This window comes from Callospermophilus lateralis, chromosome 1, assembly GCF_048772815.1.
Source record: "Callospermophilus lateralis isolate mCalLat2 chromosome 1, mCalLat2.hap1, whole genome shotgun sequence".
Lineage (NCBI taxonomy): Eukaryota > Metazoa > Chordata > Mammalia > Rodentia > Sciuridae > Callospermophilus > Callospermophilus lateralis.
The window spans coordinates 35,027,545-35,052,050 of NC_135305.1; the positions used below are offsets into that span (position 1 = coordinate 35,027,545).

At 36.6% G+C, this 24,506-nt stretch overlaps 2 protein-coding genes across 2 annotated transcripts in view; one reads left to right on the forward strand and one right to left on the reverse strand.

Moving 5' to 3' along the window:
* Positions 1 to 1,880: 1,880 nt before the first annotated feature.
* Rpa3 (replication protein A3) lies at positions 1,881 to 5,303 on the reverse strand. Its single transcript, XM_076861525.1, has 4 exons — positions 5,150 to 5,303; positions 4,059 to 4,133; positions 2,781 to 2,889; positions 1,881 to 2,247 (listed from the first exon to the last, which is right to left on the reverse strand). Exons 1-4 carry the CDS (start codon positions 5,246 to 5,248, stop codon positions 2,165 to 2,167), a joined length of 366 nt encoding a protein of 121 aa, XP_076717640.1. The 5' UTR covers positions 5,249 to 5,303; the 3' UTR covers positions 1,881 to 2,164.
* Positions 5,304 to 5,504: 201 nt separating this feature from the next.
* Positions 5,505 to 24,506, forward strand: part of Umad1 (UBAP1-MVB12-associated (UMA) domain containing 1) — a 236,490-nt gene continuing 217,488 nt past the window's right edge. Inside the window, exon 1 of the mRNA XM_076861541.1 lies at positions 5,505 to 5,648. The gene's annotated coding sequence lies outside the window, so the exon portion shown is untranslated. The remainder of the gene's footprint in view (positions 5,649 to 24,506) is intronic.

Sequence of the window (24,506 nt, forward strand, 5' to 3'; positions counted from 1 at the left end):
TGAAAACATATGCACACACAAAAATATAGATACACAAATATTCAATGATAGCATTATTCATTATAACCAAGTGGCATCAACCACCCAAGTGTTCACCAATCAATGAACTGGATAAACAAAATGTGCTGTATGTGTACAATGGAATATTATTCAGTAACAAAGGGATAAAATGCTGATACATGTTACAACATACAGGAAGTTTCAAACATTAGGCTAAGTGAAAGAAGCTAGTCACAAAAGACCACGATTCTATTATCTGAAATGTTTAGAAGGGAGATAAGCTAGAGACAAGAAAGTCAAATAGTCCCTTCTTATTCAAGGAGTGATGTGTTATCTTATTCCAAGATACCCCCATAGATGCCTGAAAGTATGAATTAATGTGTTGTGATTCTGCAACAATGAATCTGATAACTGAAACAGCTATTAAGGTAAGTTGGTTACGGGTAGCAATCTACAGTGAACAAATGGATGATTTGTGTCCTGGGCAGGATGTAAGGAGATGGTGTAGGAGTTTATCATATTACTTAGGACAGGGAATAATTCAAACTTATTAACTGTTTATTTCTATAATATTCCATTTAATATTTTCAGACAGAAGTTGTCTACAGGAAAGCAACCAAGGGAAACAAAACTAGGGATAAGGGGGCAACTGCAAATCAGTGATTGCTTAGGGTTAGGGCAGTAGGTGATCATGACAGGATTAGGCTATTGTAGATAAATGGTACAGAATTTACTTTGAGTGTGACAAAAATGTTCTACAATTTATTATGATGAGGGTTGTACAATCTAAAACAAAAAAAGCATATGACTTATTTCAATGAAATTATTATAAGAAAAAACTGGAACATGTGGTAGGGGAGCTATACTTGTTCAAATTATAGTCAATCAAAATGCAGTGCTGGTGGGACATAATAGGTATAGATGTTGAGCAGCCTAGAAACAACATTGGGGTTAGACATATGGAATCATAAACATTAACAAAGAAGATTTGACAGATCCTAAATTCATGTAGCCCAACTTACTAAATATAGTAACTTAAGAGAAGGTTTAAGGGCACTCTCAACATTTAAGAGCACCGACTTTTAGGGGTTAACACAGAATTAAGGGCTTGACCCTAGTCTTGGCATGCAAGACAACACTGAGACTGGCTGTTCATAATAGCATTATTCATCATAACCAATTTTCAACCAATTGTCTTTGTTTTATAATAAAATGTTTTAGCTTTGGCTATGTCTTTTAAGTAATCTGGAGAATATTTGGGGATAATAAGTTAAAATTTAAGATTATATTAATTTAAAATAAAACATTTTTGTACAGCTTACAAAGTATGTGAGCCTGGAATTATTTTACTTCCTCACTGAAGAGAACTGGTTAAGCCATACAACCTAACTGGCTACATAGGCCATCATAGTTATTCTGGGAATCTTACCTTATATCTGCCGTATCTCTCCTTGCTCACTCCTAATATTACCTGGTGTAGACAGGAATTCCATACTAAGGGTAATTGCAATTGAAAGTGTGTGGGGGGGCACGACAAAAAAATAAAAACAAGTGATTCCACTAACTCTTTTGATGATCATGTACCCTTTGTTTGGCATTAGTATATGTTCAGTTTTTAAACTCAGAAAGAAAGATACTTCACAAATTACAGAAAATGTAGATTTCTGCTTGTTCCTTTTCATAAAAATTACTTTAACTAGAGTATCAACTAACTAATATGGCAGAATTTATGAGATGGTGAGCATATCTTTCACAGTTGGCCCAAGGTTTCATTTAGTAGTTCTAAGACCTGATCTACAGTTATGAAATTCCAAGCTTGTGTTTGAATTCAGGACTAAATAAAAATGAAATGACTACTAGTATGCATTATTTTAATTTTTTATTAATAAAATAGAAACTTAGATTCTTGACAACTGCTTTGATCTTATATCTTATCTGACCACATAATGGAGTGGCAATAGTGTATAAAAGGACTTGGGTGAGAACAGTCAATATATCAGTTTCAACAAAAATGCAGATTAGGATGTCTAAAGTTCAGTAAATGAAAATTTAAATGGAGCAAATTAAATATTAGAAATCATAGGAGTCTCTCCCTCAAACAAGTGGGACCTCCTTTAATTATCTTCATCATAGCCACTTGCAATCACAAAAAAATTCAGTCAGATCAATCACGTTGTGTAACCCCTAAGGGAAAAAACTGAGGGAACTCATGGGTAATTTTCACAGCTTCATTATAAAGTCCAAGATCTGAAAGAAACATGTAAGCAAACATTAAATTCACCATGAAAAGCTGTAACATCAATCATTATCTAAACGATTTCTATTTCTCTTTTCTCTCCCTTTTAGAGGTCAACTTATTTTCACAACCCAATTTCTAAGATTCAGAAATATATCATATTTTTTGTAGTTCAAAAATAGAAGAGACATGGAAAACAGGAGACAATCCACTTTGTTGTCCATTATATAGGCAGTTTTTGCCTGGTCCATTTTAGGTGTTACTGCATTGTTCCATGCCTTCAATTCATATATTAAAATAAATATTATTTTTATCATATTAAAAAATTTCTCTTCTATAAACATTAGACTTTGCTGAGTTTTCTTTGTATACAAGCAAAAACTAAGAAGCAGGCAAAAATGTCCTCCCATTTTTCTATGGGATTGGAAAACTATAGAAATTGAAAATATGGCAGGTCTGTGATTCAATACCAACACATAATAAGAAGAGAATTGTTTTCCTCCTACTTACATAAAACCACTAAATACTAGAATGCTTTATTTACCAAAAGGATTGTTATCTTCTTTAAACTGGACATAAGATGCACACATGATGGTTGCTTTTGCTGTTACTCTGCCAACTACTTCCAGGATTCCAGAAATTTCTTCATCAAGCTAAAACATTGAATGTTAATTTGGTGTTATCTTATTTTCAGTTGATAATTAATTTGGAAAACTGTTATATAGTTTACTTATCTTTCAAATTATACAGTTTATTAATCTTTCATTGTAACAAAGTAACTTTAAAATTTGCCAATGTTAAAACTGAAGTGTAGCTTTTTAAAAAATGTTAAGTAGTTAACTGTCAGTATGTTACAAATCCTGTTACCTTTTAGTTGTAGGTTATTGAAAATGTCCAGAATTTCTACAAACAGTAATTTGTTTTAAAAAGAACAACTGAGAGGAACTTCATATAATTTGTATTTCAAAAAGAGTGAAATGTACACACTGACCAAACAGCATAATAGATTTATCTTCATAAAAGACAAGCAAGTGTTTTTAAACACATTAAACATTAAATGCATAAATGACAACCAAAAATATGTAAAACAAAAATAAAAATAAAAGTCAGGTTTGGTGGCATCTGCCGATAGTTTCAGCTACTCAGGAGGTTGAGGCAGGAGTATTGCTTGGATCTCCAGCAGTTGGAGATCATCTTGGGCACATAGCAAGACCCTGACTCAGAGAAGGAAGGGGTGTGAGGGGTGGGAGAGAAAGAAAAAAGATTAAAAGAGAAAGACAGAAACTCAAATTCTTGAGGAAGGAAGAAGTAAAGAGAAAAATTTTATTATGTGACTTTATAGTCTTTCATAAGGAATGAGAACTGTTACCCAACCAACACTTAAAGGATATATTAAAAAAATCATAAGCCCAAAGAATCATAAGTTGAAAATGTAAAGGAAAATACAACAAGAGAACAGGAATTTAATTTTACAGCTAGGGAAGGTTTTTTTTTTGGTGTGTGTGTGTGGGGGGGCGGGTACCAGAGATTGAATTCAGGGGCACTTGACCACTGAGCCACATTCCCAGCCCTATTTTGTATTTTATTTAGAGACAGGGTCTCATTGAGTTGCTTAGTGCCTTGCTTTTGCTGAGACTGGCTTTGAACTCCTGATCCTCCTGGCTCAGCCTCCGAAGCACTGGGATTACAGGTGGGCATGGTGGGTCAGCTAGGGAAGTTTTATAAGCTCCTTCTTATACTCACTCCAAACAATTAGAGACACCAACAAATCAATCCAAGATAAAGAATTACACATAATATAGAAGTTAATACTTAAACATACAGGCTCCATCAATTCAATGGTTCCATTTTTTCCTTCTCCATCTGAAAGAATAAACATCTTTCCAGTGGGATGAATCTAAAAAAAATAAATATACAATTTTAAAATTTCCACATAAACAAAACTTTTAAATATGTCACTAAAACTACATAATTTTACCAAAGATGAACAGACTGACCCTTACTTAATTATTTGGTTCAAATTACAATCAAGTGTTATTAGATCTGGTCATGGGATGCCTAATTAATTTTGAATTTCAGGTAAACAATGAACTTATTTATTCATTAAAGGCTCCTATTTTCATTTAGAAAATCTGGTAATCCTATGCTAAAATCAAATAAAAGGAGGTAAAAGTGGAATCTTCTGGCAGTCATGATTTAGACAGTACATATTCCATGAAGAATATGTACTAAAAACTAAGCATGGAGTAAAAGAACTGATTGCTAGAAAATCTGGATTCTACTCCTGAGTGGCACCTGCCCCTGTCATATAAGAATAACTGATTTCACTCAGTGGATGTGAGGATGAAAAGAGTTACAGAAGCCTTTACAAATGGTTTTCCTTTAGGGCTCTGAAGTCACTGACTCCAAGACTTTGGGTTTCTTGCCTGTAGGATGGGTGAGCTGCACCCTAATCTGGGGTAAGATAATGGGCTACTACGGCATCTGGGAGCGACAATCAAATAAATGTTTTATGGAGAAGCAAATTTAAGCAGAAAACGACGTTCATCAAAGACAATTACAGAAGGAAACGGGAGGATGAGCTTAGTTGGCATCAGTCAAATCTGGCTAAACCCAAAACTGAGAAGGCAGACAGGGAGTCAAGTATATAATTCATATAAATACAGAACTGGGTGAGGGGCGCTGGAATTTGGAACCCAGGGCATTCGAAACCACTTAGTTTCCGCGCCATGCAAGTGGCGCCCAAAGAGAGCTGCAATGGCTAAAGTGTGGGGAAAGTTTTCTTGTGCGAAACAAAGCAAAAGGGAGGGGAAAGAGGCTGAGGCTTTTGGTTCTCCTTCAGTTACCCTGAGTCCACCATCCAGGAGGTCACGGCTACCCACTGGGAAATCCCAAGACCGCGAGCCTGCGCACCTTTTCCAGCCTTCCTACGAAGCAGACGGGCCTGTCGATGAACTGAGATAGCATGCTGGCGTTGACGCGGGCCTTGGGCAACTCCATCAAGTCAACCATGATTACGCTCGCGGCCGGCGGGAAACGAGCGGACAGAAACTGAACACCCCGCGGGAGTCGGTGGGGATGATTTCCCCGGCACCAATCAGCGAAGGCCGTTGCTCCAGCTCCGCCAATCAAATACGCGGGAGCAGCGAACGTCGTCACGCAGTTCCGGACTAGGCTGGGGAAGGGCGTGAGCAGGTTCTGCGTACGGAAGTGGGAATCAGCTGCTTAGTGACGTGCGGCGTTCCGGAAGTTGTCCGGGTCCGGGCGGAGTGGGCAGTGGAGCCGGGACTTGGAGAGGCGGCGCCCGAGGCTGCTCTCCAGGAGCTCTGGCTTTCTAGCGGCGACACAACCCCGGAAGTGGGGTGGCGGGCACCGGTGCTGTAGTGGCGGCAGACTGCGGCGCGAGCCTCAGGTACCTCTTCTTGCGGAAGGCACCGCAGCCTTGCTGTTTCTTCTTCTCCCCTCGGACTGAGTCAGAGAGCTAGAAGGGAGTTGGGAGTCCGCTCCGCCGCAGTGTTCACGGGGCTGTGCACTGACTGTGACAGTTAGCCCACCTCCCCTCTTCGCGGTTCTGCGTGGGAGGCGGAGAGATGCTTGCTGAATGAAGTCTGTGTTTCGGGTTTCTTTTTGATGCCCACCTACCTAAAGCTGGAAAGCGGGGTCGTCAGTGTTAATGACTCGCTTTCGCTGCTAGGTAGCAGAGGGTCGGTAACCTCCAGCTATGTCACTTTACAGCTCAATTCCCCCAGGTCTAAGAAAAAAGGTTGACGAAATTACCTATGGCCTTTTCTAGTCCTGACATTACGGAGCTGTCAATTCTCTCACCTGCCCCGCTGAGTTATTAGCAAATAGAAGCATCTGTGGGTGGGCATGGAGAGGGCCGCAGGACAGGACCAGAGGAAACAGGCTTAACTAGCTGATTAAACTAAAACAGGTGTACCTCTTCGTGAGTTACATTCTCCATCCGCAAAACGAGGGGGTTTGATTGATTTGCAAGGTCCTACCTGACTAACTTTTGACCATATGATTAACGGACTCTCCTAGCGCCTCTGCAATCTTTCCACCATTGCTCTTTCTCGGTAGCCCTCTGAAAGGGAGATCTGGAAGATAATCTGTTCCAAAAATATTTGGGGGTTTCTCGAATCTGTTGCTGGTTAATAATGTGGTTTGAAAACGGTGAATATTGATTTTAAGGATTTCATCTGGTGGAGTTGGTATCTGCCTTGCTCCAGAGATTTTAGAATGAGTGCTCAAAAAATACCATCAAATGGTGCTGCAGAAATTGGGGAAAAAAATCTTAATTGGGTATTATAATTTTGTGGAAACTGAGTATGAATTCTCCCAAAGCCACAAAATTGTCATTCAACTTTAGATACCTAGCTGGGGTCTTCAATTTAGTCCCACAATTGCGTTATGCAAAGGAGATCTGTTTTGAGACTTCATGTGACAATCTATGATTAAAATCTGATATACCTTGTTTAGATGATAGCTTTCCTCTGGGTTCATTTATACCACTTACTGTGTTTGTCTTAATAGTCACTAAAAAGTTCAAAGGATTTCATTAGACAAACGTGGGGTGCATTTTAGTTAGTGATTGTATGAGTGTAACTCATTGAAGTCTATATTTCTGCATAAAGCCTTAAGGTCTTTTGCATTTTAGAATTTCTTTGCAAAGGAATTTAGTGTGCAATACAGAGTACCCATGAATATGTTTCCTAGTATTTTTTAATGAGAAGTCTTTAAAATACCAGAAAACAAACAATATATTTATAACAGTTAAAGGACCACTTTTAAGCAAAGACATTTTTTTTTTTTTTAAGTGAGATGAACAAAACGGTAATTTAAAACAGCACTTTGGATTTTTTGGAGTCATTTCAAATTTATTATGAAACAGATAATGCCACAGAAGAGTACATATAGCTGATATGGATAGTTTGGAGCCTCTAATTCAGCTGAAGAAATGGAAATTTACTACTTATTTGTTTGAACTCTGCTGTCAAGTTCTCCCTTCCAGCCAATCTTGAACAATACTCTCTTGCAGTCTGTTTTAAACTTCCTAAGATTTCTTTATAGTCATGTCACATAAAAGGCATACTGTTTTATTTTGTCAATTAGACTTTTATATAAATGGAATTATCCATCTCTTCTGATTTGTTTCTTTGGCTTGTTTTTAAGAGTAAACTATGGTGATGAATGTAGATAGATTTCATTCTTTTACCTCTGCTATTTAATTCTATTATTGACATTTTAAAAATATTTTTAAAAAATTTGTTATATATGACAGAATGCATTACAATTCATATTACACATATACAGCACAGTTTTTCATATCTGGTTGTACACAAGGTAGAGTCACACCATTCTTGTCTTCATACATGTAATGATGTCCATCTCATCCCACCATCTTTCCTACATCCATGACCCCTCCCTTCCTCTCCCTCCCCTTTCCCCTACCTAGAGTTTGTCTATTCCTCCCATGCTCCCTGCCTCCCCAATTGTGAATCAGCCTCTTATATCAGAAAAAACATTCGGCATTTGGGTTTTTTTGGGGGGATTGGCTTACTTAGCATTATATTCTCCAATTCCATCCATTTACCTGCAAATGCCATGATTTTATTCTCTTTCAATGTTGAATAATATTCCATTGTGTGTGTGTGTGTGTGTGTGTGTGTGTGTATCACATTTTCTTTATCCATTCATCTACTGAAGGGCATCTAGGTTGATTCCAAAGTTTAGCTATTGTGAATTGTGTTGCTGTAAACACTGATGTGGCTGTGTCCCTGTAGTATTCTGTTTTTAAGTCCTTTGACCAATGAGTGGGATAGCTGGATCAAATGGTGGTTCCATTCCCAGTTTTCCAAGGAATTGCCATACTGCTTTGCATATTGGCTGCACCATTTTGCAGTCCCACCAGCAATGTATGAGTGTACCTTTTCCCCCATATCCTTGCCAATAACTTATTGTTGTCTCTTATTTTTCCAGATTAATTTCAAGGCTGCTTTTTCTATGTCTATGAGGAATGTCATTGGGATTTTGATTGGAATTGCATTAAATCTGTATAGTGCTTTTGGTAGTATGGTCGTTTTGACAATATTAATTCTGCCTATCCAAGAACAAGGTAGATCGTTCCATCTTCTAAGGTTTTCTTAATAGCTGCCATTCTGACTGGGTGAGATGAAAATTTTGCATTTTTCTAATGGCTAGAGATGTTGAACTTTTTTTTTAAAATATATTTGTTGATTGATTGTATGTCACCTTCTGAGAAGGGTCTGTTCAGTTCCTTAGCCCATTTATTGATTGAATTATTTGTTTTTTGGTGTTAAGATTTTTGAGTTCTTTCTATATCCTAGATATTAGTGCTCTATCTGACATGCATGTAGTAATTTGCTCCCAAAATGTAGGCTCTCTATTCACCTAACTGATTGTTTCTTTTTGAATACATCTCATTTATTGATTCTTGATTTTAACTCTTGGGCTATAGCAGTCTTATTGAGCAAGTAGGAGCCTAAGCCTATATGATGGAGATTTGGGCCTACTTTTTCTTCTTATAGACATAGGGTTTCTGATTTAATTCCTAGGTCCTTGATCCACTTTGAGTTGAGTTTTTTGCATGGAGAGAGATAGGGGTTTAATTTTATTTTGTTGCATATTAATTTCCAGTTTTCCCAACACCATTTGTTGACGAGGCTCTTTTATCCAATGTATGTTTTTGGTGCCTTTGTCTAGTATAAGATAACTGTCATTATGTGGGTTAGTCTCTGTGTCCTTTATTCTGTACCATTGGTCTGCCCGTCTATTTTGGTGCCAATACCATGGTGTTTTTGTTACTATTGCTCTGCAGTATAGTTTAAGGTCAGGTATAGTGATGCTACCTGCTTCACTCTTCTTGCTAAGGATTGCTTTAGCTCTTCTGGGTCTCTTATTTTTCCAGATGAATTTCATGACTGCTTTTTCTATTTCTAGGAGGAATGTAATTGGGATTTTGATTGGATTTGCATTAAATCTGTATAGTGTTTTTGGTAGTATGATCATTTTGACAATATTGATTTTGCCTATCCAAGAACAAGTAGATCTCCCATCTTCTAAGGTCTTCTTTAATTAGCTACTGTGAATTGTGTTGCTGTAAACACTGTAGCATTCTGTAGTTTTTGTTGTAGAGGACTTACATCTCTTTTGTTTAGTTGATTGTTGAGAGCCACAGCCAAAGGGACCCCAGCAAACTTCCAGACTACCAGCTGATGATTGGCTCACAGCGGCCCCAGCAACATCTAGCAACATCTAGCTGATTGGCTCCTCTGCTGTGATGCTCATTGGGCTGTTTCCCTGCCCTTTCAGACCACGGAGCTGCTCATTGGGGGACTTTTTTGGCTCCGCCCATGAGACCCAGCCAATCGGCCTCAAGAGCAGGAGGATTGTGGGAGGAAGAGGCTGGGTTGGGGGGTGTAGCTTGTGGGAAGCTGGTGGTGGCAGTTGGGCTCTGAGGGTTTTTGCCTGAGGAGCTGTTTTGTTTGGCTGTGTAGTTCTAAAAATAAAGTTAGTTTCTTTTGACAAGTGGCTCCTGAATTGTGTCCAGCCAGTCTGCGGCAGTTGATTCCCAAGTATTTTCATTTTTTTGAGGCTAGGGGGTAGTTTTCCTCATTTCCCTTTCAGAGGATTTGTTACTGATATACAGGAATGCCTTTGATTTATGGGTGTTGATTTTATATTCCACTATTTTGCTGAATTCATGTATTCTAAAAGTTTTCAGGTGGATTTTTTTAGGGGTCATCTAAGTATAGAATCATATCATTACCAAGTAGTGCTAATTAGAGTTCTTCTTTTCCTATCCATATCCCTTTAATTTTTTTCATCTAATTGCTCTGGCCAGTGTTTCAAGAACTATGTTAAATAGAGTGGTGAAAGAGGACATCTTTGTTTTGTTCAAGTTTTTAGAGAGAATGCTTTCATTTTTTCCCATTTAGAATTATATTGACCTGGGGCTTAGTGTAGATAGCTTTTACAATGTTGAGATATGTTCCTGTTATCCCTCGTTTTTCAAGTGTTTTGAACATGAAAGGGTGCTGTGTTTTGATAAATGCTTTTTTTTTTTGCATTTATTGAGATGATCATATTGTTATTATCTTTAAGTCTATTGATGTGATGAATTACATTTATTGGTTTCCATATGTTGAACCAACCTTGCATCCCTGGAATGAACCATACTTGATCATGGTGCACTATCTTTTTGATATGTTATTGTATTCAATTTGCCAGAATTATATTAAGAATTTTTGCATTTATGTTCATTAGAGATATTGGTCCAAAGTTTTCTTTCATTGATGTGTCTTTGCCTGGTTTTGGAATCAGGATGATATTGGCCTCATAGAATGAGTTTGGAAGTGTTCCCTCTTTTCTATTTCATGAAATAATTTGAAGAGTATTGGTATTAGTTCTTCTTTAAAGGTATTGAGGAACTAAGCTGTGTACCCCTCTGGTCCTGGGCATTTCTTGGTTGGTAGGCTTCTGATGGCATCTCTATTTCATTTTTTGAAATTGACATACTTTGATATTTTTTATGATTAATTTTTCTTGAAGTCTATTTTATTTGATATGAGGATGGAAACCCCTGCTTGCTTCCATAGTCCATGTAAGTGGTATGATCTTTCCTAACATTTCATCTCCAGTCTGTGAATGTTTTTTCCTATCTTATGAGTCTCTTGGAGGCAGCATATTGTTGGGTCTTTTTTAAAAATGCAATCTGCCAGTCTATGTCTTTTGTTTGGTGAGTTTAGGCCATTAATATTCAGGGTTATTATTGAGACATAATTTCTATTTCTAGCTATATTTGTTTATTTTTGATATTAAACTTGACACAATTTCTCCTTTGATTAGTTTTTCCTTTAGTGTAATACCTTCCTCTGCTGATTTTCATTGTTTTTCAATTCCTCTTCATGGAATATTTTGCCTAGGATGGTATAGGTTTTCTAGTTGTAAATTCTTTTGACTTTTGTTTATTATGGAAGTTTTTTATTTTATCATAAATTCTAAAGCTTAGTTTTGCTGGATATAAGATTCTTGGTTGGCATCATTTTCTTTCAAAGCCTGGTATATGTTGTTCCAGGATCTTCTAGCTTTCAGGGTCTGCATTGAAAAATCTGCACATAAACTAATTGGTTTCCCCTGCTATATGTAATCTGATTCCTTTCTCTCATGGCTTTTAAAATTTTCTCCTCCTTCTGTGTGCTAGGCATTTTCATTATAATGTGCCTTGGAGTGGATCTGTTGTGATTTTGTACATTTGGTATTCTGTAAACCTCTTGTATTTGGTTTTCCAATCCATTCTTCCTGTTTGGAAAATTTTCTGATATTATTTCATTGAATAGATTATTCATTCCTTTGGTTTGGAACTCTATGCCTTCCTCTATCTCAATAACTCTTTAATTTGGTCTTTTTTATGCTCTCCCATATTTCTTGAATGTTCTAATCATGGCTTCTTACCATCTTCACTGTGTGGTCTACATTCTTTTCAAGTTATATATTTTGTCTTCATTGTCTGAGGTTGTGTCTTCCAAGTGGTCTAATCTGTTGGTGTTGCTTTCAATTGAACTTTTAATTTGGTTTACTGTTTTTTTTTTTCATTTCAAGGATTTTTTTTTAATCTTTTGCTTCCTGTAATTGCTTATGTAGCTCTTTGTCAAAATGATCTTTTGATGCCTATATTTGCTCTCTTATATTATCCTTTATGTACATCCTGAACTACTTCTCTGTCATTCCTTCTGCTGTGCTGGCCATAGATTCTAATAATGTAGTATTTTTATTTGTTTGGGGCACTTTTTTTCCTTGTCTTTTCATTTTGTTAGTGTGTCTTCCCTTCTATCAGTGGGGATCTGAGGTGTTACTGTTTTACCCTGAAGACTTATAGTGCCTCTGCAAGGTTCCAATACCTCTCCTTTGAGGGAAAGGACAATGTTAACAGATCCCAGCACAAACAGTGTATAACCTTAAACCAAATAGTTGCTATTCAGACATTTACAGTTTGATCACAATATACAGAAATGGTTAATTCAGTTATTATCTACAATATAAACTGTAGGTTTGCAAAAGGGTTTACAATTCCTGATGGTGGTCAAAGAACCTGGATGAGGTGTAGGATGAGATGTTGAGAGAGTAGGAGGTGAAGATATAGAGTTATTTATATCTTAAGGAGTGTGAAAGAGGAATCTAAAGAAGGTTCTTAGCAGGAGAAGACAGAGGAAATAATTTTGGGTAGACAAGTAAGTGGTAAGACAGTAGAGTATATAAAACACACATAATAACTAAGAAAAATAAAAATGTAAAAATAGAAAAAAAGAATAGACAACACAGATGTAATATACTATTCAGACATCCCAGTCCTCAGAATCCTAATTCATGCAAAATACTTTGTTTCACATATGTTGGGGATCTGAGGGCTGGAAAATAAAGTGGGAAAAGAAAAAAAATCTTGAAGGAAGAAATAAGGATTGTTTTGGTTGGAGATCAGTATCTTTCCTGCTTCCCTTCTCATCCAATAGTTAGGGTTGTCTTCTGTTGGCTGGTATCTTCATCCACAGGATGGTGAAGGTTACTAGGGTGGTAGGGTTTATCTTGGGTGCAGGGCACCTGGAAGTGGGGTATGGCACCTGCTGGTCCCCGATAGGAGACTGCACCCCAAGGATCTCCTTTGGTCTTGTGAGACTGCACACCTGTTTTGGAGAGCTGTTTTATATTGGGCAATCACTGTGCTGCGTTAGCAGCTAAAACTGGGTAGAGGGGGGAGTTGTGAACTATCATACCTGCCCAGTCTATGTTTTAGACTGGGAGTTGCCCCAACTAAAGATGGCCACGATGGTGACCCTTGATGGAGGTGGCTGCTTTCAGTGATGGTGAGTCAGACTGGGTGGGGGGAGTTGGGCAATGGCGTTGGATGATGTGTTCAGAGATGAGCTCTGTTGTGTGCAGTGTTGTGGCTGTGTGTTGTCTTCAGAGCCTGTGCGATGTCCGCAGGTGCAGGTAGGCTACCGTGTGTAGGGGACTATGGCAGTGGCTGCAGAGTCCCAAGATGGAAGTGACTGAGAAAGCCCCACGTTGGTAGAAGGGGATCCACACAGGAGTGGCAGCTGGAGTTCCTGCATGTGGGTAGCATCTAAGTGTCCTTCATGGGAGCAGGCATCAGGGATTTCTGCACTGGTGGGTTGTGAGGAGTCCTGCTCTGACGCTGAGTCTGGAGCCCTGTACAGGCTGGCAGCTCTGGTTCCTGCATGGGAGCAGCTGTGGGGAGGGTCCTCTATCTCTCACAGAGAAGCAGTATTCCCACTACTTGAGTCTCAGGCCACTGAGCGATACAGAATGCTGCCTCCTTCTGGCTCACCCTCTTGGATTCCCCTTTTGATTGACCTTTTGATTGTAGTTCTTTTCTGTTGCTGCTGTGAGTAGTCTTGTATTGTGTGATTGTACCAATGTATAGCATTAGAATTGCTGGAACATAGGGTATGGATCTTCAGCTTTATTAGTAAAAGCAAATGATTTCCCCGAATAGTGGGGTCAATTTATCCTTTTATCTAAAGTTTAGGAGAGTTCCAGGTGATCCATATTCTTGGTAGCTCTTAAAGCTCTTCCTCTCCAATTTGGTAGAAATGGGATGGCTTCCTGTGAGCTGAATTTATATTCCCTGATTACTAATAAGATTGAACATATTTTTGAATATTTATTGGCTTGTTTTTTTTAATCTTTTTTTTCCCTGCTGAGTTTTTTTTTTTTTTTTTCAAGAGCTTTTTATGTTAGTGTGGACAGTAATGCAGTGAAGTGTTTTCTTAGTATTTTGGCCCATTTTTTCTATTCTTTTCCTTTCTTTCCTTCCTGTTTTTGACTATAAAGGACTTTTGATTTTAATATAATGAAGATTTTTCCATAAGTTTAATATAGTTGAAAAGGTCAAGTTTTAAAAATTTCATTTGAGCAGTCTTCCGTCAAGATCTTAACAATATATTTTTTTAGTTTTGTCCTTCATGTTTCACCATCTAGAATTGAGTTTTATATATGTCGTCAGACAGGTATCCAGTTTGTTTTCATTTCAGTTGTCCTAGCATCATTTATTCACTGTGTCACTATTTTGTTGCTGACCTCCAGTGACACTTTAAGCTTACAGATACATGTGGAGTCTGTTATTGGGCTACCGCTTTTGGTCTGTTGTTCCTTTTTCTGTCCCCAAACCTACCCATTTTCTTCAATACTGTATGTAGCCGTATGATAGCATTTGATGTCTGAGACCATGTTCTTCAGGTATGTCTTGGTTATTCCTGTCTCTGCTGCTGCAGCCCGGCTGGCTGGGCAAAATAACCCCAGGGGTGAGGAGGAACTTGTGTAGATTGATACAGCAGGAGTGGGAGCCATTTATTGCAGGACCAGAGTGATATTATACATTCCACACAGCTTATCTTAATTAGCATAAACTAGATACAGCAGTCAACCAATAAGAAATCTCCACACTTAATGGTTCACTTTTGTTACTTTACAAACCACTCCCTCTGGCATTTTGCCAGGCACCATCCAGACTTGTTTACAGACTCTAACATTTCTCTGGCAAAATGCCAGGCGCCATTCTGACTTGTTTACAGATTCTAACACTCTGCCATTCCATTTAAAATTTAGCTTTTAAAGTCCCTTGGAAAACTGTTGATTTTTTCCCATGTTGTGATTTTGATCAAACTTACTTTGAGTCCTTGGATTTCTTTCAGAAGTAACATCAATAACTCTCACTATCCTTGAGCTATTTTAGTCCTCTTTTAAAGGATTTCAGAATTTTCTCACTAAAAGCTTTGATTTTTAGATTAGATGTATTTCTGGGTACCTTGTTTTTGATACTACTTTAAAATTTTTTTAATTAAAGCTTTTAACCAATGGTTGCTGATGTATAGAAAGGCCATCTTGTTCAACTCTTCATTTTTTTGAAATATTTGTTCTTTTTAGTTACATATGACAGTAGAATGTATTTTTGACACATCATACACATAGGAATTCTAACTTCCCATTTTTGTGATTATACATGACAGAGGGGTTACACTGGTTGTATATTTATATAACAACATAGGAAAGTTTTGTCTAATTCATTCTACTGTCTTTTCTATTCCTATCCTCCCCTGTTCTCTTTATTCCCTTTGTCTAATCCATTGATCTTCTACCTCTCTCCTCCCCTTATTGTGAGTTAGCATCCCCATATCAGAGAGAACATTTGGCCTTCATTTTTTTTGGGATTGGCTTATTTCACTTAGCATTATAGTTTCCAGTTCCATCCATTTGTCAGCAAATGCCATAATTTCATTCTTCTTTGTGGCTGAGTAATATTCCATTGTGTAAATGTACCACGTTTTCTTAATCTATTCATCTTAAACTCATGTTTCTGTAATTTTCTAAGAGATTCTTTTGAGTTTTCTTTTCATATATTAATAATTGCAATTCTGTTTCTTAACAATTCTTACACATTTTATTTAGTTTTCTTGTCGAAGCTAGATCCTTTGGTACCTTTGAATAGAAATGGTGTTAAGATGGGGTTTGGGTGCATAAATTAAAGTATCACCCATACATATAGACTAATTCTCAAAGAAGTCAAAACAACCCAGAGTCAAGCAACACAGCCCTTATATGGAGGTGCATTTAAGCTGTCAGGGACCCAGGTTCCTTCAGTTTTTCAGTTCTGTGTGCTTAAAATCTAGTCTTATATTAAGGTTACTTGATAGGCCAATATTAAGTACTGGACTTTGAAGTACTGAGTCTGCATTTCAGGAAGCAGAAATGTTGGCCAGCAAAAGAATGTATGTTCATAGGATTTAGTTCCTTTAAGGAAACTTCCTGGAAGTTATTCCCAACCTGGAGTTCTGCTGGTTAGGTTAAGATATTTGTTTATTCTGATCTGATAAGACTTTGGTTATCAAATTTGATAAGATGCAGTTTTGTGGTCTTAATTGAGGTAATGAAATCAATGTATTTTTCCTATGTTGAATCATGCTTTCATTCCTGGAAGAAATACAACCTGGTTATGATATATTGTCTTTTATTGTATATTTCTAGGTTTTATTTGCTGCTGTTGTAAGATTTTTGCCTTCATGTTAATGAATAACATTGGCTTGTAATTTTTCTTTCTTGTATAGTCCTTGTCAGATTCTGATTTCACAGTTAATCTTATGCTATGAATTGTGCAGTGTTTCTCTATTTATTCTCCAATATTTTGTGTAAAATTGGAATTGTCTATTTGTTGACTGGTATAACTCACCTGTAAAACCTTCTGAGTCTGGTATGTTTGCCTGTGACTCCTGCTTTAGCTATATCCCATGCATTTTTGTAAGTACACACTAATTATCAAATTCTAAATATTTTTCATGTTCCAACATAGTTCTTCTTTGACCCATGGGTTATTTGGTTTTATTTGTAAATTTGTAGGTTTAGTAATTATGTTGTTAATTTCTGATGTAATTGCTTTGTGGTCAGAGGTATGGTCTGTTACTAATTATTTGAAAGTGTTTGAAACTTACGTTAGGCTTTATCAAGTATTTGAGAAATTTTTTGTAACGGTTTAATGTGTATTATGACAATAGCATTAATAAATTTAACCTTGAGGTTCTGCTGTTATGAATTTTTGAAGCCTTGTTATTGTGAGGTAAAATGGTGAAATTAAATAGTGAAAGAAGCGACTATCATCATGCTTTTTGCTTTAAAGTTTCTTTTGTTCTCCACATTTTTTATTGGTACATTATAATTGTACATAATGGTGAGATTTGTTGTTTTATATTAGTGCATACATACAATTTAACAATATAATGGCCAACATTCCTCCCCAGCACTTCCCCTCTCCCTCCCCTCCTTCTGTCTGTAGTCCCTTTCTTCTGTTCTGCTTACCTCCTTTTCCTTTTCATATGATTACCTCTACCTTTTTTTTTTTCTAACTTTCATGTATGAGGGAAAACATGATTATTGACCTTCTGAGTTTAACTAATTTCACTTAACATAAGGTTCTCAAGTTCCATTCATAATTTCCAATTATGCAAATGACATATTTTTCTTTATGGCTTCATAAAGCTTCACTGTGCATATACACTACATTTTCTCTATCCCTCTGTTGATGGACACCTATTCTGGTTCCGTAGTTTGGGTATTGTGAATTGTGCAGCTGTAAACAGGATATGCATGATTGCTACAGAATGCTAACTTTAATACCTTAGGATAAATACTGAGGAGTGGTTGGTATAGCTGGTCTTATGATGGTTCCTTTCATAGTCTTTCGAGGAGCTTTCATACTGGTTTCTATAGTGGGTGTACTAATTTAAAGTTCCACCGACAGTGTAAAAGTGTTCCTTTTATTCCACCCCCTCTCCAGCATTTATTGTTGTTTATATTCTGAATGACTGCCATTCTGACTGGTATGAAATGAAAACTCAGTGAAATCTAGTTTGTATTTGTTATTATAGTTTTTTGGTACCAGGAATTGAACCCAGGGACACTTAACCACTGAGCCACATCCAAAGCCCTTTTTATGTTTTATTTTGAGACAGGGTCTTGTTAAGTTGCTTAGGACCTTTTTAAGTTGTTGAGACTGGTCTTGAATTTGTGATCTTCCTACCTCAGCCTTCCCAGCTACTGGGATTATAGGCATAGGCCATCACGCTCAGCCTCAGTGTATTTTTGTATTTTATTTTCCAAATTCCTGTTTGTTGGCCATTTGCAGTTTTTCTTTTGAGAAGTGTCTGTTTAATTCATTTGCCTATTTATTAATTGGGTTTTTTTTGTTTTGGTTAAGTTTTTTGAGCTCTTTATATATTCTAGATATTAATCCTTTGTCATAAAAGTAGCTAGCAAAGAGTTTCTCCCATTCTGTAGGTTCTCAATTATTTCCTTTGCTGAGTAGAAGACTTTTAATTTGATGTCTTCCCATTTATTAACTCTTGGCATTATTTCCTGAGCTTTAGGGGTTCCATTGAGAAACTCATTGCTTGTGCTTGTCTGCTGGAGTATTGATCCTGGGTTTTCTTTTAGGAATTGCAGAGTTTTTGGTCTAATTCCTAGATCTTTGATCTATTTTGAGTTGATTTTTGTGCAGGGTGAAAGATAAGGATCTAGTCTTATTCTTCTACTTGTGGATAACCAGTTTTTCCAGCACTATTTGTTAAAGAGGCTCTTTTTTCCAATGTATACTTTTGTCACCTTTGTCAAGGATCAGATAACTATAGATGTGTAGATTTGTTTCTGTGTCTTCCATTTTGTACCAATGGTCTGTGTGTCTGTTTTTATTACAGTACCATGCAGTTTTTGTTTTATAGTTCTGTAGCATAATTTGAAATCAAGTATTATGAGGCCTCCAACATTGCTTTTTTTTTTTTTTGCTTAGAAATTGCTGTGGCTACTGTAGGTCTTTTATTCTTTCAAATGAATTTTAGAACTATTTTTTCTAGTTCTGTGAAGAATGTCATTGGTATTTTGATAGGAATTGCATTGAATCTGTATATTGCTTTTGATAGTATAGACATCAATACTATTCTGCCTATCCATGAGCATGGGAGATCTTTCCTCTTTTCATCTTCTTTTGTCTTCAATTTCTTCAGTATTATGTAATTTTCATTGTAGAGGTGTTTTACCTCTGATTAGATTTATTCCTAGGGTTTTTTTTTTGTTGTTGTTGTTGTTGAAGCTACTGTAAATCGGATTTTAAAATTTCTTCCTAAGCATATTTATTGTTAGTATATAGGAAAGTTATTAATGTACATTGAATTTGGAACCTGCTATTTTGCTAAATTTGTGTATGAGCTATATCAGTCTTTTTGGAGTTTTTTTTCTAAATATAGGAACATATCATTTGCAAAAGTTATAATTTGACTTTTTCCTTTCCTATTTTTATTCATTTTGTTTTTCTTCTCTTGCCAAATTGCTCTGTCCAGATTTTTTAGCACTGTATTAAGTAGGTACTCCTAATTAGAGAGTACTAATTAATACTTGTCTTGTTCTAGATTTCAAAGGAAATGCTTTCACTTTTTCCTATTTACTATGAAATTGATCTGGGTGTTTTATATATAGCCTTTATGATATTGAGGTAAGTTCATTCAGTGTTTTTATTCTGGGTGATGCTGAATTTTCTCAAGGACTTTCTCTGCATCTATTGAGAGGACTAAGTGATTTTTGTCTTAATTCTAGTTATGTTATGAATTACATTTATTGATTTGCGTATGTTAAACCATCCTTGCATCTCTGGGATAAAACCAACTTGGTCATGATGTACAATCTTAATATGTTGTTGGATATGATTCACTAATATTAAGGATGTTTGTATCTAAGTTCTTCAGGGGTTTGGTCCGTAGTAGTTTTCTTTCCTTGTGTTTTTACCTGTTTTGTATGAGTGTGATATTGGCTTCATAAAGTAAATTTGGAAATGTTCCATCTCTATTTCATGGAATAACTTGAGGAATACTGGCATTATTTCTTCTTCAAATTCTGGTACAGGGCTGGAGTTGTGGCTCAGCAGTAGAGCGCTCGCCTCGCATGTGTGACACCCTGGATTTGATCCTAAGCACTGCATTAAAAATAAATAAGTGAAATAAAGGTATTGTGTTCAACTACAACTAAAAAATAAATATAAAAAAATAAATTCTGGTAAAATTCAGCTGAGACTCCATTTGGTCCTGGGATTTTCTTTGTTGTAAGGCTTTCTATCACTGCTTTTTTCTCATTACTAGTTACTTGTCTGTTTAGATTTTATATGTATTCTAGATTTAATTTTGGCAGGTTAGATATTTTTAGAAATGTATCCTTTTCCTCTAAGTTTTCCTCTTTATTAGAATGTAAGTTTTCAAAATAGTCCTTAATGATCTGCCACATTTCTCTAGTGTGTGGTGATTTTCTCCTTTTTCATTTCTAACTTTATTGAGTCTTATTCTTTTAGTTAGTTTGGCTAAGGGCTTATCAATCTTGTTTATCTTTTCAAAGAACCACCTTTTTGTTTCATTGATTCTTTGCATTTTTTTCCCCTCAGTTTGATTTATTTCAGCTCTGATCTCAATTATTTCTTTCTACTAGTTTTAGAATTGATTTGTTCTTATTTCTCAAGGGGCTTGAGATACATCATTAGATTATTTATATGGGATCTATCTGATTTTCTTATGTAGGCACTTATAACTATAAAGCTTACTATTGGAACTCCCTTCACAATGTCCTAGAGGTTCTGGTATGTTATATCATGAGTACCATTTTTCTCATTTGACCCTAAATTTTAAAAATTTCTCCCCTGGTTCCTTCTATCACCAGTTCATCACCCAAAAGTGTATTGGTCAAACTCCATGTATTTCTATACAGTTTTTTAGTGTTGGTTTCTAATTGCATTCCAATATGATTTGACAAGATGGAAGCAATTATATCAGTTTTTTTTTTTTTTTTGTATTTGCTGAGAGTTGCCTTGTGGTCTAAAATATGGTCTAATTTAGGAGAATGTTCCAGGAGCTGCTGAGAAGAAAGTATATTTAGATGTTGTTGGATGAAATATTCTATAGAGTCTGTTCAATCCATTTGATTTATAATATTTTTCAGGCCCAAAGAATCTTTACTGAATTTATGTCTGGATGACCTATTTAATGGTGAGAGAGGTGTGTTTAAATCACCCAGTATTATTGTACTGGAGTGTATCTGAATCTTTGAGTAGTGTCTTTTTTTATGAAACCATTTGCACCCGTGTTTGGGACATTATTATTTATTGTTATATATTCTTGTTGGATTGTTCCCTTTATTAGTGTGAAGAGACCTTCTTTGTCTCTTCTGATTAATTTTGGTTTGAAGTCTGCTTTGTCAAATATGAGAGTTGCTTCTCCTGTGTGTTTTGGGTTCCATTTACATCCTTTCACTTTCAGCCTGTATTTGCCTGTGAAGTGTTGAGTCTCTTACAAACAACATATAGTTGGGTCTTGTGTCTTAATCCATTCTGCCAGCTTATCTTTTAATTGCATAGTTGAGAACATTTATATTCAATGAAATTATAAAAATATGTTTATGAATTTCTGCCATTTTCATTTATTTGTTGTGTTTAATTTGGTCCTGATCTCATTTGCTTTGCTACTCTGGAAATGAGATTTGTTCATTTGTTTAATGCCAGAGTTTGTTTTTGATTTCTTCTGTGTGGAAAGTTTCTTTATAGTGCCAGATTAGTGTAGTCATGGATTCTTTTAGTTTCTACTTATGTTGGAACATTTTTATTTCTCTTTTGATTTTGAAGGAAAGTTTTGCTGGATATAACAATCTTAGTTGACAGTTACTTTCTTTCAGGACTTGGAACATATCATTTCAAGCCCTTCTAGATTTTAGAGTTTGTGCTGTGAAATCATTAAGTAATTCGGATTGGCTTGTCTCTATGTGGCTTGATAGTTTTTCCCTTGAGGCTTTTAAGATTCTATCCTTGTTCTGAATGTTAGACATTTTAATTATAATGGTCATGGAGAGGTTGTTTTTTTTTTTTTTTTTTTTTTTTTTTTTTTGGTCTCTTTGGGGTTCTGAATGCCTCCTGTATCTGGATGTCTATCTCATTCTTGAGGTTTGGAATTTTTTCTGTTGTTATTTCCCTGAAGAGGTTATCCTTTCATTAGCTGCATTTCCCAATACTTCTCAATTCCATTGGTTCTTAAATCTGGTCTCTTAATATTGTCCCAGAGTTATTTTGGATTCTGATTATGGTTATTTTCTTTAATACTGTCTGAATGTTCAAGGCTGGCCACTTTGTCTTCTAGCTATGAGAGTCTGTCTTTAGCATGGTCTACTCTGACCTTCAGTGGAACATTTTATTTGACTTATTGTGTTTTTTCATTTCCAAGGTTTCTGTTTGATCCTTTTAAAATATCTCTACTTTCTTTTTGAATTTCTCATTCATATCCTGTACTGACTTCCTTAATTCCTTCAGTTGGTTTTCTTTGTTCTCTTAGAATTCATTAATCATTTTTATAATAATTCTTTTGAATGCTTTGTGTGATATTTTGTCAATTTCAATATCTTTGGAGTCAGTTGCTGGTGAATTATGAACTTTAGAGGTGTCAGGTTACTTTGTTTTTTATATTGTATTTCTGTGTTGGATTTTATGCATCTGTTGGGATATATTTATCTCCCACTCTTGTGTGTGGGCCTTCTTAGCACATGACTTTCTTTTTCGAAAATGTCCTAGAGTGATCTAGATTGAGACTCCTTTGCAGTTGGGGTATCTGTAGTCTTTGTTTTAATTTTCTCTGTTTTTGCTGTAGCAGTGGATACCCGTGAATGGGACCTGAGGCCCACTCCCAGCTGTTCCTACTTAGGGCCTGGTCATTAGTTTGGGTTTTTGTTACTTCTCTTCTTTGTTTAAAGCATAGCTGAAGATAGAAAGCTGTTAATATTTGTGGAGCAATGTACCCTGTCTTTTGGCTGAGTTTAGTTCAGCCGCAGGGTCTCTACCCTGTGAACTTGTAGTGTTCCTGTAGGTCCCTAGCATCTCACAGGGTAGGGGAAAACAAACAATAGTAACAACCAGTGCAAACAATATATAGCATTAAAATAAATACCCAGCTTCTGTTATGATATCCACAACATTAATTACCACAAAAATCAGGAATGATGGGGTCAACAATTGTCGACAGCACCAACAATAAATAACCATGAATGATCTGGCTTTAAACCAAATAACAGGTGTCAACTTGTCATCCATAGCAGTAATAATTGCAACATGAATAGAGGGTGCAAGAGTTATAAAAAAACAATTAGTTCTAAAAGATACATATTAAGAGATTGGAAAATGTGACAGGAAGGGGGAGAGTTTATAGTTTTCAAAAAGTGAACAGAGAGAATGCAGAATGATGTAGCAGTTGATGGTTATAAAGGAGGACAAGAAAAAAAAAGGGAAAACAGGGAGAAAGATCAAGAGAATTTGGCTGTTAGTGGGAGTAGAAAGAAGACAAAGAGAAACAAAAATAGAATCAAACCAAAATAAACAAACCCAAACCCTATCCTTCAAAAGACAAAGAAAAAATAACTACATTAAAAGTTGGTAAAAATGAGAAAAAAATATGTATATATGTCCATGAATTAATCATCACCAGCAAGAACACACCCCCTCGCCAAATAAAGAAAAAAGATTCCTAATGAAAAAATGAAGAAATTGTATTCACTGAGATGGTCAAAATAGTTGACTAGAATGGATACAATGGATGTTCACTGCCTGCCTGACAGTCCTCCTTTCCATTTCTTCTTGGACTATGTACTGAGAGAGATGGAGGGAGGGAGGGAGGGAGGGAAGAAAGAAGGGGGCTGGGATTGTTAACCCCTTCCTCCTTTTGTGTTGATCATGAAGCTGCCACTCAGAGTGGTCTAGGACTAAAGTTGGTTGGAATGCCACTCAGCTTCCCTTCTCACCAGTATAAGATGTAATGGAATGGTAATTACTGTCCTTTGGACTTTTGTGTACACAGACCAGATCAATGCACTTCCAGCGTTCTATGATCAGAGTTCTTCCAGCTGGGGATTAGGTCTAATCAGCCCTTAGGGACTTCATTGTGGGGTAGGGGAGCCAGTCTTCCACACACACACACACACACACACACACACACACACATTCTACTGCCTGCTAGGTTCCTGAGTATATTTACACCTGTCTATTGAGATTCCCAAACCCCTTCAGCTTTTGAAGGAAATGCAAGTTGGGCTTCCTTTTGTTTTTCTTACTTGAATCCTTCTGGGTATAATGTTCTCCATGCTTGTTTTACTCACATTCTGCTAGGTACACCCTAGGCCACATGGCAGGCTCTTGCTAGGAAAGCATGGCAATGTTTGCCCTGATCTCCCAGCTCCTACAGCAGTAAATTGCAGCTTGTGCACCTCAAGATGGCTCCCACTGCAGCTCTGCCTTTGCCAGTTGAGAAACAGCATTTTTCAAATACCTTTTTATACACAGAGGAACAGCTTCTATCAATTAAGTTCAGGCTGCTTTTCTAATCTTAGGCTTTTCCATGTTTAATCATTGTATTTCTCTCCGTGTTACTGGTCATTGTGTTCTCCTTTGTGGTGAAACACCACCACTGCTGCAACCAGCTTGGCTCCAGTGTGCTTTCTTTGTTCAGTGAACCTGAATTTCTGGATCTCCCATGACTTTGACTGTCTAATATTGAATTTTAGTGAAATTTCCATTTTGCCCACTTCACTGTGGAACAATATTCCCACTTATTGAATCCTAAGCCATGGAGCAGGTAAGAATGCAGCCTTCCTCTAATTCACTATCTTGAATCCCCCT

Excerpts from the sequence above, each read along its gene's own strand:
- Rpa3 (XM_076861525.1), bottom strand. The coding sequence starts at position 5,248 with ATGGTTGACTTGATGGAGTTGCCCAAGGCCCGCGTCAACGCCAGCATG. Across the intron at positions 2,890-4,058 it reads CCATTGAATTGATGGAGCCT|CTTGATGAAGAAATTTCTGG; the intron begins GTATGTTTAAGT and ends TCAATGTTTTAG. Across the intron at positions 2,248-2,780 it reads AGAAGATAACAATCCTTTTG|ATCTTGGACTTTATAATGAA; the intron begins GTAAATAAAGCA and ends TGTTTCTTTCAG.